This window comes from Cryptomeria japonica, chromosome 8 (assembly GCF_030272615.1).
Source record: "Cryptomeria japonica chromosome 8, Sugi_1.0, whole genome shotgun sequence".
NCBI lineage: Eukaryota > Viridiplantae > Streptophyta > Pinopsida > Cupressales > Cupressaceae > Cryptomeria > Cryptomeria japonica.
This window is the reverse complement of record NC_081412.1, coordinates 281,079,633-281,095,648: the sequence shown is the minus strand read 5'-3', so window position 1 is coordinate 281,095,648 and position 16,016 is coordinate 281,079,633. Positions and strand designations below refer to the sequence as shown.

Genomic DNA, 16,016 nt, shown 5'->3' with positions numbered 1-16,016 from the left:
TTTTACGGATTCTTTGTATCGGATTGGTTTTGTCATGTCAAACTTGTGTGCTGGTACTTCGTTGACCGGGGCATCCCCTTCGGTGTATTCCCCGTATGCTGGCGGAAATTCGTTCTCGTCTCGATCCTCGTCAACCTGCAACATGTTACACCCATACAGCAACTCGTAGTCCTCCATTTGCCAGTGGAAGAGCCCATTAAGGGAATCGGTCTCGTCCTCAGAACATCCTTGGATTCCGAGAACGCCTTCCTCGTTCGGTTCCCTTCCGTACTTTCCTCCATCAACTCTGCCTTCGCCGTCTGATTCCGACTCTGACGCGAGTTCTTCACTCACAAGTTGTGTTTTCAGGTCGATAATAAATTTTCTCTCGGCTTTCTCCATTGACGACGTGTTACGCTTCCAGTTGTGATTCACTCTGGCTGCCACCAACCACCCTCTGCCCAGAATGGCGTCGTATCCTTTCTTGGCTAGTGGAATCACCACGAAGTCGAGGACAAATGGTTGTGTCCCGATGGTCACTTGTTGCGCCATGAGCATTCCAAGGGGTTTGATACCATGTTGATTCGCTCCCAGTAAGTTGAAGGTTGACGGCCATAGTGTCGGTTTGCCAAGCTGCTTCCAGGTTTCTTCCGGAAGCACATTCACTCCGGACCCGCCGTCGACGATAGTGTCAGTCAGAATGGTGCCCAGTATTCCCATTTCTACCACCACCGGGTGCCGGCCACTGTATAGTGTTAGGACCAATGGGTCTGTAGGTGTTCTGCCGGAACCATCCGTATTCCGGGTTGCCTGACTGTGCGGGGTTACTTGGACCGTACGTAGGAGTGCCGTACGTAATTGCGGCATCGTTTCTAGGAGGTCCTTCATTTTCACCGGCACTTCAATCTGCAGCATTTGCTTCAGGATATTTTCCTCCGCCTCAGATCGGGAAGTACTTACCGCTTCCTGGGTGCTTCTTTGTGCCAACATTTCCTTCGCCACTTCAGCCTTGGCCTCCAGCGCCCGCTACTTCTTCGTGCGAGGGTCCGGGTATGTGGCCTTCTTTGCTTGTGACCGTGTGATTGCCAATATCCGTTCCTCCGTCCTGTCGATGTTGAGCAGGTTCACTCCCAACTTTGGGCAAGTTCCATCATCGTGGTCTCCAGGCCCACACCATTTGCATAGTTTTTGTGGAGTTTCTTTTGAGGTGCATTCTCTGGCAAAGTGGCCCCATTGATTGCAGGCTCGGCATTGGAACATTGGCCGTCCCTTTGCATCATATTGGATTCGGCTCCTATTATTATTACTGGTCCTCCCCCCTCGCCGGTTGTTCCAGTATCCGCCAGATGATGCATTATTGTTGGCGGTTTGTGAAGTTCCGACGGCCGGCTGCTCTTGGGTGAAGAGAACTTGTTGGTTCCTAGTTTTCATATTGTAGGGACATTCCTTTGTCAAATGTCCCGCAATCTGACAAATGTCGCAGAAAGCCTTCTTGGGACAGGACCCCTTGGTGTGTCCGTCACTCCTACAGTCGGTACACCACACGTCATTTTCTTCCGTCTTACTTGTACTCCCTTTCATGGCTTTGAATTCTTTCAGCATTCGTTCCATGTCCTTTTGGAGAGCGTGCACCTTTTTACTCGATTCGCCACCGTTGCTGCTTTCCCCGTCAGAATCTTCATCATCGTCAGATGAATATTTATTACTTTTCTTCTTCCTTGATGTTTTGTATTCGCTCTCTAGGTCCATCGCCCTATTATAGGCGTCGTCATATGACGGCGGGGGTACAATTTTCATTTTTTTCTGTAGGGAGGATTTCAATCCTTCAACGAACCATCGTTTTTTCAAGCCCTCAGCCGGTTGGCTTTCCATTTTACCCAACAATTCCTTCAGTCTCCTGCTGTATGCTCGTACTGTCTCCTTGGTACCTTGTTTGGTACTGTATATCTCCGTTACAATTTCGTTGTCATCACGAAGCAATTGAAACTCCTCCGTGAATTCCTTCTGTAGGTTGGCCCACGTGGCCACTTTTTGCTTATCTACATCGGAGTACCAATCTATGGCAACTCCACGTAACGTGGCTAGGAACTGCTGTACCCAGTCATCCTGGTTTGTTACTCTGTTGGCAGACCAAATGGTTTCACATGCACGGTAGTGCCGTAAGGGGTCTTTCTTGCCGTCCCCTGTGAACTTTGGCAATTTTTGTTTACTCGCCATCCCGGGTCGTCTTCTTGGGGGCGGTTGTGTCTGTGTCTGTGACCCTACGCTGCTTCCTCCGGTGGCGTCAGTGGTGTGTCCTGCGTGGGCGACTGGAGGTACTGTGTTTTGCCTGTCGTGTGTGGCACCTACACCCGTATGGTTGCCCTCCCCTTCGCTCTCACACGCGCCCACTCCTGGTTCCCGTTGGTGATCTTCACTCCGTGGCGTAAGGGATAAGTTTCTAAACTGATCCTGAGTCTCCTCGACTAGATTTTGCCGTAACCTTGTTTCTTCCAAAAACTCTTCGTGGCTCTGCGTCGTACGATGATCTGGCGACGTGTAGAAATTTCCGTTGGCCTCTACACCCTCCGTGACACCTCCTTGGTTCCCCTCGGGCCACCCTTCGGCAGGTCGTCCTTCGGCAAGTTGCCTCAGCCTCCGTCTACGTTCTACTTGCTGCTCCATAATCAAGGCCCTCTGTGCGGCCTCCCACTCATCCGTTTCTAGTTTTTTATTTCTATCTTTATTCAATAGGTTTGGCATTAATTGTCGCACATTTCCATAACTCACAATACATAAATCAAAACATGTCTTTATTAATTCATCTGCTCAAATACAACTCGTGTCAATGACACTTTTATTTGAAAATAAAAAGTTCAAGGTTCAATTCCCTCCTGGCCTGGCACCATCCTGTTCCGTTTCCCGTCGGTTGTTTTCTTTGTAGTGTCGAAGGATCTATTGGCGTCGGTCCTCCTGGGCAATCTCCTCCAGGTGAGCCTGTTGTGCCAGCGATGCCTGTGCAAGCAACCGGGGGAGGTGGTTCATCAATCAGTTTACTGTCGGGCTAACCTCCAGAGCTGTCCACACGGCACTTGGTGGGATTTTCGCCTCCGCCGCCTCTCGTCAGACGTAGGTCTGGATGGCTACCTGGAGTAGAATTGAAAATTCTCTTGTTGCCGTGTCTTCTTTTGTGTAAAGTTCTGTTTGCGCGTCGTCGGCCTTTGGGTTTATTTCACCAACGGGTAGGCCCATTGTGTCTGTGTGCCATCTGTGTCTTCCATTCTTGAGTACGTCTAGGCAACGACGCCAAATGTTTGCCCTCTCGGGTGAATACTTAAAGCGTAAAGTACGTAATGCAGAACAATGCCATAGATATCAAACAAGTATCAGATATATTATTCCATTCATCATTCGTGTCCTTCACAAGTTACAATCGGGAGTATATAAAGATACTGAGGGGGTGCGAGCGCCAACCGTCGCACTGCAACTGCCACTCCTCGGTTGCCAACTAACAAACCCAATTACGACTTAATTAACTATTCTTATTCCCGTATACAATAATGCGGCTAACAAGTAGTAGCACTCACCTTGCCAACTCAGAGAGTTCCTCATCATTATCAAAGCTGTTCCACATGGTTTAAGCCTTCGTCTTGCATCTATCATCTCAATCTCGGTTGATGATCTTCATACTTGCATTCATTGTCTCCATCTCTGATGATGATGATCAAATGAAATGATCATCATGTCATTCATAGCCAACCTGTTGAGGAGCAAATCAACTCAACCTCACTCAATCTAAAGGATCTGACTACTGCCAAACCTATTAAAAACCTAAAACTAAAACAAAAGAGGGGGTCCCCAGTTGTGATGGGGTGATGTGTGAAATGGTCACAACAGTCCCAAGTCGAGTCACCCTCGCTGAGTCTAAGTCTCATAACTATGTACAACATCCTTGGAGTGGTTGGGGGACATGCCCCAATGGGGGTGTCACTTGAGGGGATTGCTTGGGGAATATTTTGTTCCCAGCTTGTTGCCCTTGAGACACCCCTTTGTTGAATTGGGGTGAAAACCTTGACGATGTGCCCTTGAGGAATACTACTAAAAAATGAAAAACGAAAAACATTAGAAAATGCATAAAAAACAAAAAATTTCAAAAAGGCGTAAAAAAAAAAAACAAAAATAAATGATTAGTAGAGAAATTTGAACAAATGTTTTGTTGTTTCAAGGTCTCGAACTTGATGCTACAAAGAACTGAAATTCTAGACATTAGACTTTGTTTTACTATAACAAGAATGTTTGATCGCATGCATCTTTTCAAAGAGTGGAGCTCAATAAAGTTTTAAAATTATTTGTAAAAGCTTTAAATATTTTATTTTTCAATGTACTCAACTTAGGGTTCATGTTTGAAGTAGTCAAATTAAATTACAATCCTTTAAGTTAAGAGAAAATCTTAAAGTGTGTTTTGTTTCGTAATGTTTAAAAAATCATCTTCTTCAAATGAGTTCTATTGCTCAAGTATGAAGGCTTATCTAAATGTCAGTTTACTATTCCTGTTTGTCGTTATTATTCTATGAGCTAGTAAGGGGGGTGATTACATTTATGTCTTCTGTAACTTTTCAATATTTTTTTTTACCATTGCAATAGGCTTTTAATGTCCATCTTGTAAATTAGTAACTGTATAGCTATTGAATATTTTTGACCATTTCTGGAATAACTGTAATCAGCTTCTTGTTGTAGAGGCGGTTGACTTGGTCTGTTTTGTGTTTTAGTCAGGATGTTTGTAATGGTTTCTGAATCGATGATTGTTACTTAATACATCCAATGTTTTATTGCAATTATGTGGATATGTATTTTTATATTTGCCTTATCCAGCCATAATGGTATTGGGTGCAATCTAAGTATTTGTGCAACTTAGCCACAAACTTTAAATAATTAAATTATTAATCAAAGAAACAGTACAGAAAGTTCAAATAGTTGATGTTATTATAATGTAGACAAAACAGGGAACGTGACAGGAATGGGATAGGGTAAGCGGTTAATGCATTATATGAAATTATGAATTAAGTAAATTTAATTACATTTATGATAAAATTGCATTTACAACAATCCTGATTTCTAAGTAATCACTCTGCATGCTTTACATTAATGTGATGCATTTTGTTCAATTTTATAGTTACGTGGTCCAGGTTCAAATGATTAGCGAGGTTTGGCATTAGAATAATTCAAGCTGATTTATTTTTTTGGTGCAGGGAGGGATGCCAGGCTCTGCGAGGTTGAGGGACTCAGAAATTTTGAAAACCATTACAAGAAAACAAGCAGAAGCTGGGCGTCTATATGGTGCAATTTCTGCAGCACCAGTTATTGCCCTTGATGCATGGGGTCTGTTGACTGCAGTAGAGGTTAGTATAGCAAATTAAATTCTACTGTAGAGGTTGATTTCATCCAGACTTTTTTGACAGTTCTGCTTCTAAAATGTTGATTGTCGAAATAAACTCCCATCAAAAGTATAGCATAATGACAGCAACCTGCTTTTTCTAAGGGAAGGTGACTGTCCATCCTGCATTTTCCTGGAAGCTTTCTTCCTTCTGGACTGTTACGTCAAATGTTCACAGAGATAAGCTATTGACTACCAGTCGTGGTCCTGGAACTGCCATGGAATTTGCCCTTTCACTTGTTGAACAACTTTTTGGAAAAGAAAAATCTGAGGAGATTGAGAAGACTTTGGTAAGAAAACTTTGTTTTTGTAGATCCTTTAATATGCTTTACTATTCTTTATACTTCTATATTTTATTTCTGGATCTGGCTTGGAAATGCTTTAAACATTATCTTCTCATATTTTTTACATGGTATATGACAGTCAAATTGATCTGTTTTTTGATCATTCATAGATATTAGGATATTTTATTTTTGATCACATGGGCAGATGCATTTTCCTAATTATTTTTTTGTCTCTGGTCATCTACGAAATCAGTATATAATTTGTTTCTTGTTTTCCATACACATACCTTGCATCAATTCTCCACTGTCTCTCATATAGTTTCAGGAGTTCAATAATACACATGTACACCATAATACACAGTCAATAGAGGAAATAATGGCTCTTGTTTTCTTTTGCACGGCAGTAGCATAGAAACTTAGTTTGCCAGATAGTGGTATGCAATTGGTATTCATATATATAAATAATTAGTATTTGCTTGTTTCTGAACAAATCAAATTGATTCAGAAATTAAAGTGCTCGAAGGATCAAATTGGTTTTTTGCCATGGTCATGTTTGCCAATCTTTCAACTTTGCTGCCGTGAGTCTAGCCAGATATAATTGTACTGTGAAACTATGTTTACCTATACGAACAATATGTGCGGTCCTCTTAATTTGCCCTTTCCTTTTACCTTTGAAAGAATTGTAGTATTGAAAGTCAGTTTTTATTATTTATAGTATTATGCAAGTTGTGGTATGAGAAAGTGGCTGTGAGTCTGAGTGGTTCGTCTGTCAGATTTAGCAAGTTTGATAGAAAAAGAAAACAAAAGTGCATTAAAGAAAATAAAAATGTAAGAATAAAAAGTAAAAGGTGTTTGACCTCTTTCACACTTTAAAAAACAAAACAAATTGGGGATAAATGCTATGTCTGGAGCTATGAACCGGTGAAGCCACATATAGGGGACCTCATCCCCAACATGGACGCTCAGCAAAATCGCCCCAATAGGGGTTTGAACCTTGTTGGCAAGAATCACAACACCATGACTTAACCATCACACTATGCCATTACCAGTAGACCACTTTCTCACTTATGTTATCCAACCATTTTAGTTTTTAACTAACATCTTTGTAACAGGATAAGATTGAGTCACTTTAAAGCCATGCCTTAAAGACATTAATTTATTATTATTTTCAGGCCTAGAAGCTACCTTGGAAAGCTTATAACTATGTATCTTAAACAGTGGTCATAATATCTGCTTCCAAGGAGACTCTAGAAATGACTCATCTAGCATATTTGATTTCCGTAGGCTAATTTCAGGCTAAATCAGAGAATAGATTAATTAATTAAATAAAGTTGTCCAATAAAGCAAATTTTATAGATGACTTGACTTTAATTAATTTTATGAACTGACTTTAATTAATTTTATGATGCGACTTGAATGAATTAAAAGGGAAAATGTTAAAAGTCACTTTATAAAGGTGCTTTAATAAAATATTTTAAGTAGGAAATTAAAAGGTCCCTTCAGAAAATTCCATTGGAAATTATAAAAAGAAGATTTAAGAGCTCATTCACTCTTGCTTGCTTATTTTTCTTTATTGTGGAATTTTAAGCTTCTTATTGGAGCAAACCCTACGATGGAGACACTAGAGGAATTGGTTTCGGTGGCGAGAGATCTACCCTAGCCAATTTGCAGGTGGGATCATACAGGTTTCACGCAAGAGTATAATTAGAAGAAGGTTAAATAATTTGTGAAGTCTTGTAGGCAAGACAAATTATTAATATTTGCAAGGGTTTACAGGAAAGACAGTGACAACTAGTTTGGGTGTGAGATTTTAGTTTGGTGGAGCGATTATAGTTTCCATTTCTAGTCGCCAATCATTTAATGAACTGGGTGTTGGAGTTTCTGATTGATCTGGGCTATTAGTGTGATTTAACTGGCCACCATTGCTATTCAAGTTGGGTGTGTGATTGAGGGAGCAAATCAAGGGTTTTTGACCAGCTCTATAGTGGCATTTTGGGAGTCATTTGCTAGCCACTCATTCCTATGAGATGGACATTGGAGTTGCAGGGGCGAATAGCATAATTGGCTGGGCGTTTGATGTATGAGGGTGGCGTGAGCATATGGGAGGCTGGTGTGAAGGGTTTGGCAGCCATTATCGACCCCTGGCATGAAGATTGGAGCTAAAATACCTCAGGCACAGACCATATGCAGTTTTCTTCAATAGGTCGAACATTGCTGATCTTTGAGGTCATAATTTATATATATATTTATCTCTGTAATCTGCTCATGTTAAATATTTTGTTAATGAATGCCAAGTTTGGTTACAAATGTTTATGTGAAAACATTGCACTATAAACCCAACTGTAATGTCCCCTACCTGATCTATTTAAATATACTAAAATTGATAGATTTTCTTCAATAAGTTATTAACAAGTGCTTGTCTATTTTCCTCATTAGCTGATTAATTTCATTATTCATAGTTCTTAATATAGATATCAAACCCTGCTACTACTTCAGTTTTAAGGGAGAAGGGTTTACATATGTTACCAAAGCACTTAGAGACCAACTACAATAGGTTCCCTCAAAGTTTACAGATCCAAGCCCTTACCTATCTTGGGTCTATACCCTCAAGGCTTATTGGTCGCTGATCGCCACCCTATCTTGGGACTTAACCTATTGCTTGGATTTAGACTGCCCCTCTTTGGAACATCTCAATCCCATCTTCTTAAATGCGGAAAGTAATAACATGATTTAGACTATAAGTATATATATTTCTTATGTATTATGAATACGTATATGAAATTAAGTATGATTATCATACATATTGCAGTCCATATTAATATTACTATTAATTCTGCATAAGAACATTATTGGGCTTCATATATTTAATATTAAGGATACTTATTAAACACATCCCCATGCATACCACCAAGAACAAGGATGTTACTGCCTGTAACTTAATAACCGTTCTGATCTGATCTGATCCATGGTGCTCTTACTAGATGCTTTTGATTCCTTTCCTTTATATCTCTCAATGTGAGGGAGAGGTCACACCTCTTCATCATGTATGCCCTTTGGCAAGAGACACACCCTTTCACCATTCCCTTTGATAGAGTGCAACTCTTCATTATTTCTGCCCTTTGAAAGGGACACAACCTCTCATAATCAGATCTGCACTTCTCATTTCCAAATTATTCCCCCTCTCGAATGAGGTTCTCTTCTCCCTTTTATATCTCATTGTTGAGGGAGTCACAACCTTTCCTTTCATTTCTTTTGACTTTTCATTAACTTAATTAATTTTTAATTAATCATATTTAATTATATTTAATTATTTTATTTTATATTTTAATTTAATTTTAAATATTTTAATTTTATTATTATCATTTATTATTGAATTTTATTTCAAAGTGGGGACATTACACCAACAAACCAAGCATCATATAAAATTGCAAATCTGAAAACTATACAATAGGGTGAACAGAAATTGTTTGACAAAATGCTCATCTATTAAACATTGGGAAAAGTGCAAATTTTTAGTTTAGAAATTGCTTCGGGTCTTTATAGTTGGAGGAGTTGAATGTGAACCTTACATCACAGAAATTATCACTTTTTAAGACATTATTTTATTATTATTTTCAGCCCTAGAAGCTTCCTTGGAAAGCTGATAAATGTTTAAACACATTTTATAAAGAAGAGTTGAATGCCATACTTACATTGTAGACATTACTAGTCAAAGGTTGAAGTCAAATTGTTGTGATAGTGTGTACCAAAGGATAGTGAATATAAAGCTTATGGTACAGAAACCATTCAGCTGTTATTGTTATTTGGTAATTGTTAAACTTATGTTTTGTAATTCCATATTTTAAATTGAAGCGATCAACCTTGTTAAGCTTTGTATTAGTTCTTGTTATTCAAAAATGTAATAGCTTTAGCAATTTATCTTCAAAAATCATGTGATGTTCATCTATTTAATTATTTCTTGTTGGTGTAGACTTACTAGTGTTTGATTTAGCCGATAGCTTGCATTTGTTCATGTTTTCCATTTACATCTTCACTTACAGCCAAAATTTGGTCTTTGCTCTTTCCCTGTAGGAGATTGTGCTTGTCTATGCTTAAAGTGATTATTGTCTATAATTTGAAATCCTCGTTGCAAGATTTAATTGTTGACAGTTTGGTGCCTAGGCCCTACATCTAGGGCAAAAACATCTTTACTTTGATATTTAGATATTTACATTTGATGCAAAACTCCTCATGAAATTTTGTATAGTGTGCATACTTGTAAATTTTGTTAGTTTTAGGAATTTAAAAATCTTCAATAAAACTCATGAAATTGGAACTCTTTCAAACATTCAGCTCATAGGTGCTCCTTGAATGGAATCACTCAAGTGAATCAAAGGGTTTTCATTCTTCAATCCATCGGAATTCCAAAAGGTTTTCATTCTTTGGTGGAAAGATGAATTCAATTAGGTGTTGTACACCCTGCATAATGTTTTATTTATTATTATGTGTGGTGCACCTAGGGGGTCCTAGAAATGTGTGCATCAAAAGTAGTTAATATTCTGCCATTATATGTGTTGTACTTGTAACAATGGGGTATATGTGTTGAATGCAAATTGTAAAATGTATTTATTTAATATTGGGGATTTTTTTTATAATAAAGTACCCAATATTAAATGTGGGGTCAATGGATTTGTAATCTCATGGTTTTAGTCACATAGTTTTATTTAATACCACTTGGTAGTTTTGTGTGAGCTTGTATTAATAAAAGCAAACACAAGGGTAGTTTTCTAAGGTTGCTAATTGGGGTTTTAAGTCTTCTTCTAAAGAGTGCATATGTGAAGCATGGCATGGGATGTATGGTTACATGCTTGGAGACATAGAGGATGCATTGGAGAGGCTTGATGTTTCAGAGGTTTTCATGGAGGCTCTGAAGATGTACGTAATGTTTATTGTTGAATAATACATGAGTCATGGATGCTTTTGGAGGCTAGGTTTTTCCCTCTTGAGGGTTTTCCCAAGGTATATTTTGTGTCATCTTCGATGGGTATGTTGTCTATTCTCGTGCATTTGGATTTTGAATACTTGTTTGCATAGATTTTTCGTTTGGGTTATGTGGAAATTGTAATTAGATGGCTGCAAGTTTCCTTTCATTTGGTATCAAAGCCATGATTGTGGCTCAATAACCCTTGGGTGAGTAAATTTATTGTTAAGTTTGAATTTTGGGTTTGCATGAAAGAATGAAGACATTGTAAGATATGAGGGTTTTGTAGGTTGTGTTATTGCAAATTTGAGAGTTTTGGGTTTGCTGTTATAATGGGTTTGTGGCAGATTTAAGGTGTGAGAAATTGTTGTGTCAAAAGGTTTTCTTGGTATGCATTGAAATGAGGGTTTTGTGGGGGAAATGTTGCAGATGATCCCTTGGGACAAAATGGACCATATTATTGGATCGAGGATGGTCAAGAAATGAAAAATGACATAAATTTCGATCTATTTATCAAAAGTTGAAAAAAAGCAATTTTTTTTGCCCCTAGCCAAGTCGTACGACTTAAACTAGAGGTGTTAGAAAAAATAATAAAAATCAATGGTGCTATGGGAAAAATTGCCTTCAAAAAAAATTGAAAAAAAAAATATTAATCTTTGTGTTGAAAAGTTTTTAAAAGTGGGGGGTGGGGGTGTCCGTAGACACCTCGTACTCTACACAACGTAGATACGAATTGGACAACATAACCGCTGACGCCATTGGGGAACCTTGGTTGGTGAGGCCTTGAGCCTTGGTCGGGGGTGGACCTGTTGATGTGTGTTTTATGCACATAACATTCATAATAAAATACCAAAGTACTTTACCCTCTCTTGAACAAAATCAAATCAGATGCTAAGGGTAAGATCAACTAAAATGATTCCAAGGTTTCTATAGTCAGGTCTTGACGAGTGGGTAACTCAATGGTTGATGTGAATTGTTGTTCTCACTTGTAGACTTACACAAATGTTCGAATCAATTTCATTTATCATGGATATGGAATGGGTGTGCTGATGCCTGATAACTTAGGATATGACAATGTAGTTCTGGACTCAATTCTAACAAGACTTACTAAAAAAATGGCAAAAAGGAATAGGGTTCAGGAAATCTATTCTAAGCCTAGGAATGTAGGAAATGATGAACGAATTCAGTGGAATCAAACTAGGCCAGGTCTCATCATCAAGTCGAACAGATCTTGACACGAGCTTAGTGCAATCATCTAAGGTATAGATTTTCAAATTATTACCATCACATATTGACACCATCCAAGTTGATGCGTATCAATGGATGCATACTAATTGAAGTTAAGCTTGGATAAGTTTCCAGTTGACCATGCACGACACACTTACAATCAACAAGAGGCTAGTGGTATGGATTAAGGATTCCACACAAATTTATTCAACAAATCTTTCATTCAATCTAACAAACATTGAAAGCAAATTCTAATCTAACTTGGAGGAATTGAGAACCTTGAATGCAAAACAACACTTGAAAGACAAAATCATCATCAAGTCGAACAATGATTTATATTCAAATAGCTGCAGCATATACCAACAATTCATCAAAAACTCTCTCTTACAAATGAGAGACAATGAGGTATATATAGAGTCTCATACAAAATGGATGGCCAAGATTAAAACTAAATCAAGGGCCAAGATCATTCCAACAAAACCCTAGAGTTGCCCTAATTAAGGTTTACATAAAAAATGGTGCCACCAACATATGGCCCAATAGAAAGAAACCTAGTCATCAAATAGGGAATCTTCTAGAAGATTCCGTCCTGTATCTCTCTCTCTCCTAGCACACTACAAGAATCTAACCAATATGGAATTTAACTCCTCCATGGAAATGCTAGGTAAGGTATCCTGTTGTAAATCAATCACGTCCAATGCATCTGAGCAAGCATCCAAAGTGTTCTCCCAATCCGGCATGAGCTTCTGCGAACTATGAACATGAATCAACAAAGAGACCAAATCATCTTTCTGACTCTTCTTCAAAGAGTCCAACTGATTAAAATACATAAATTTCATTTTGTCTCTTAATTCTGCTAAGTGTAAACCACTGGCCTCACTGACATCAACCCCCAATAACTCCTCAATTGAGGCAAGGATCTTCAATTGAATATCATGAATTGATCCTTCCATCTATGTACAACTCAATTGTGCGCCCTCATAAGTTGATTTATTCATGGCTAATGAACAATACCAGCCATGGAAATCGTATCTATCTCCATTGTGCACAACATTCTCCCTGACCAATGTGGACTTAGGAATCTTCTTCAAAGCTCTAAGGCGTGGAATAGTCTTCTCCTATATAGGTCTGAATTCTTCCCAAACTCCCTCCAAATACTGTATTTTGAATATGAGCCCTGTTGTCCTGTCAAATGCTTGGACAAACTGAGTAAGGAAATCATCTGCCCGTCTCTTTGTATTTTCAATCCACTTCTCCACCTCCTAGAGTGTATCTCTTGCTGCCTCATAATGTGAATGTAGTTCACAATCAAGTGCAATGGGGGAAATAAGGGTGGGATTCTCACGCCTTATCCCTGCAATGTACTCTCTAAGTCTGATATTCTCTTCTTTGTACTTTTCCTTTTCTTCAATTTCTCTCTCCAATCTTGCACTGATTGCCCTAAGGTTATCACCAACCTCCTGAAATTCCTGTTCTCTTGTAGTACGGTCAAGGGCAACTGAAGTGATCTGAAAATCCATGGGAGTAGCAATGTCTGTCGTCACACTTGCAATAGGAACAACCACCTGCGCAATCCGCATTCCTGTCTCATCTCTAGCTATGTGTGACAAAATTTCAGCTCTCTTAGGCTTTGACTCCTTATTGCTCCTAGCTAAGTAGTCATCAATGTCATCAATAGGCTGTGCCTCTATGATTTTCTTACTTTTCTCCATACTCTTCATCAGGCAATCAGGAATAGCCACCATCTCCATACCATCATTGAGACACATCTCTCGATCAAGCTCTCTCAATGCCGAGATAACATCATCATCATCATCATCAGCATCAGGATTGTCCCTGGTCAAATCACATACATTCTTTCCCAAACTAACCTCCAAAAGGACAGTAGGGGATCTCGGTTGATCATCATCCTCGTTAGGTGGAGTAGATGTCGATGTGGCATGTAAATCCTATATATTCTTTGGTAGTATCACTATGTTGGAACATTGCTCAGTCCCCTTGTTTTGTTCTGGCATTTCAACTTCCTTGATTGATGAGACACTAAGGGGCGGTGAAGGAATGATAGGCGAAGGAATGGTAGTCTTTTTTTTCTTCTTCTTGACCTCCTCAATCTTCTTCCCCCTTGCCTTGACTTCTCTTGGTGTGTTCTTCCTTCTCTTGGGAGCTTGACACTCCTCATCCGCATGAATCCTGATATCACTGATAGTCCTCTGATCATTTTCGGAAGAAGATTCCTCCTGTTTCATCTTTTCATAAGTGAAGGTGACACCCATATCAATTAACTTGTTCATCTAAATATCCATCCATGCTTGGGAGAAACTCAAGACCTCTCTCATCAATACATTCAAATTTATTTTTTCTGATTCTGACCAATTATGTAATAGAATTGTCTTTTTCATTTCATTTTCATATTGTGGATGCGTATGATCCCTATCATCTAACACTTGGTCAGGAATGAGGAAAAGTCCACACTTCCTCATGAAATCCACTGACATTCTGGACCACATTCTTCTCTTTACTGTTTGCTCGTCCATCAGGTTGGCCCAATAATCTTCTATGTCTACCTTGTGGATGAATTTTTCTCCCCCGATCCTTCCAACTTTCTTATCTAGATCAAATCTTTCTCTTCTCTTGTATGTTGCGAATCGATAGAATGCAAGTTCCTCACTTGCTGTGCTAGCTGCTAAGGCGGACTGACAAACCTCCAATGTCTTCCCAATTGAAATAGGAAATGACATGCCTGTCCTGTGCTTTTCTTTCTGGATAGAATCAAACTCCAGAAGCTGTCTCACCAATTCCAACAAGATCACTCTGTCAGAAGGATACCTAGGAAGCCTGCAGGGTTCAGATTGAAATCCATGAATCCTAAGGTATGTGAAAGTCGGAAACTGTATATACCACGATCCATATTTCTCTATCAGCTTTGTTGCCTCCTTGGACAACCTCCTGTGGACTTGTTGTGACCATTTCACACATCGCCCCATTTAAATGGGGACCCCCTCTTTTTTGCTCATTTTTGCTCGCCTTTTGCTTTGCTTTTTAGGGTTTTGGTTTAGTTTGTTAGTTGTCTGGACCAGGGTCAAGCCTTAGGGTTTCTGTTACTGTGTTTTCAAGCCAGAGTCGAGTCCAATTTTGAATTTGAGAGCTTCCTCCCGAGGGATGCAATTTTGGAAATAAAGTAAATTCGCCAGTTGCTAAGTAAGTTGGTCTAGTTTCAATTGGGATTTTGAGTGCCACTCTGAAAATTTGTCTAAGTGTTGATGATGAGTGTTTGATTTTCGTCCGATTGAGTAGTTTTGACCAAATTTTGAAAATTTTGATAATTGATCCCGGGCTTTAGAAATGACTTGTTTTTGCCTTGTGAAGTGATTAAACTCCCAAAATCTTGATATTTTGGCTTGTAGGAGCAAAATCGCTCCTGTCCCTCAGTGAAGGATCGGAGCTCGTTTCTCAAAATCTTACTGTCCTTGCAGGATCCAAACGAATTTCGGAATAGAAGTGGTAAAGGGAGGCATGATCTTTCCATTGAATATAATTTGAAGAATTTCGCAAAGACAAAAATGTGCCAGGAGTAAAAATCGCTCCTGTCCCTCAGTGAAGGACCGGAGCTCAAAATCAAACATTGCCTTGTCCTTGCAGGATTTAAACAATTTGGCGATTTGAGGAGAACCAAGGAGATATGTTTCATCAGTTGAATATAAGTTGAAAGCGCAAACATGAGGAAAACATGACTTTGAAGCTAAATCGCTCCTGTCCCTCAGCCAGGGACCAGGGCGAAAATCAGTGGTAGCTCCCATCCCTCTCCTAGGGACCAGAGCGAAATTCCTCATAAGGCAAAATTTGAGCAAAGATCAAGTGAACATTAATTTTGAAGCAAGAAAGGAGGATGAAATGAACCCGTTGAAGACAAATTGAAGATTACAAGACATCAATAGGAGACTCAAATTGGCCTAGGCGCTCCTGTCCCTTGGTCAGGGACCAGAGCGATTTTTGCCTTAGGTCAAATTTCTCGCCAAGTTTGAACAAACTCCCCGCCAAGGATGAAGGATTTGCACTAAATGCCCAAGTTCGCTCCTGTCCCTCTCTCAGGGACCAGAGCGAAATGTTCAAGTGAGGCCAAATTTAAGTTGCCGTTCACATTTTGAGTGTTCGA

General features: G+C 39.3%; 1 protein-coding gene across 3 annotated transcripts in view; it reads left to right on the top strand.

Annotated features, from left to right (window-relative positions):
- LOC131035881 (protein DJ-1 homolog A) overlaps positions 1-16,016 on the top strand; it is a 123,429-nt gene that overhangs the window by 48,442 nt on the left and 58,971 nt on the right. For all 3 annotated transcript variants that reach the window (XM_057967636.2, XM_057967638.2, XM_057967637.2), the window contains exons 3-4: positions 5,208-5,357; positions 5,503-5,682. In XM_057967636.2, the coding sequence (XP_057823619.2) occupies positions 5,208-5,357; positions 5,503-5,682 (330 nt within the window). The remainder of the gene's footprint in view (positions 1-5,207; positions 5,358-5,502; positions 5,683-16,016) is intronic.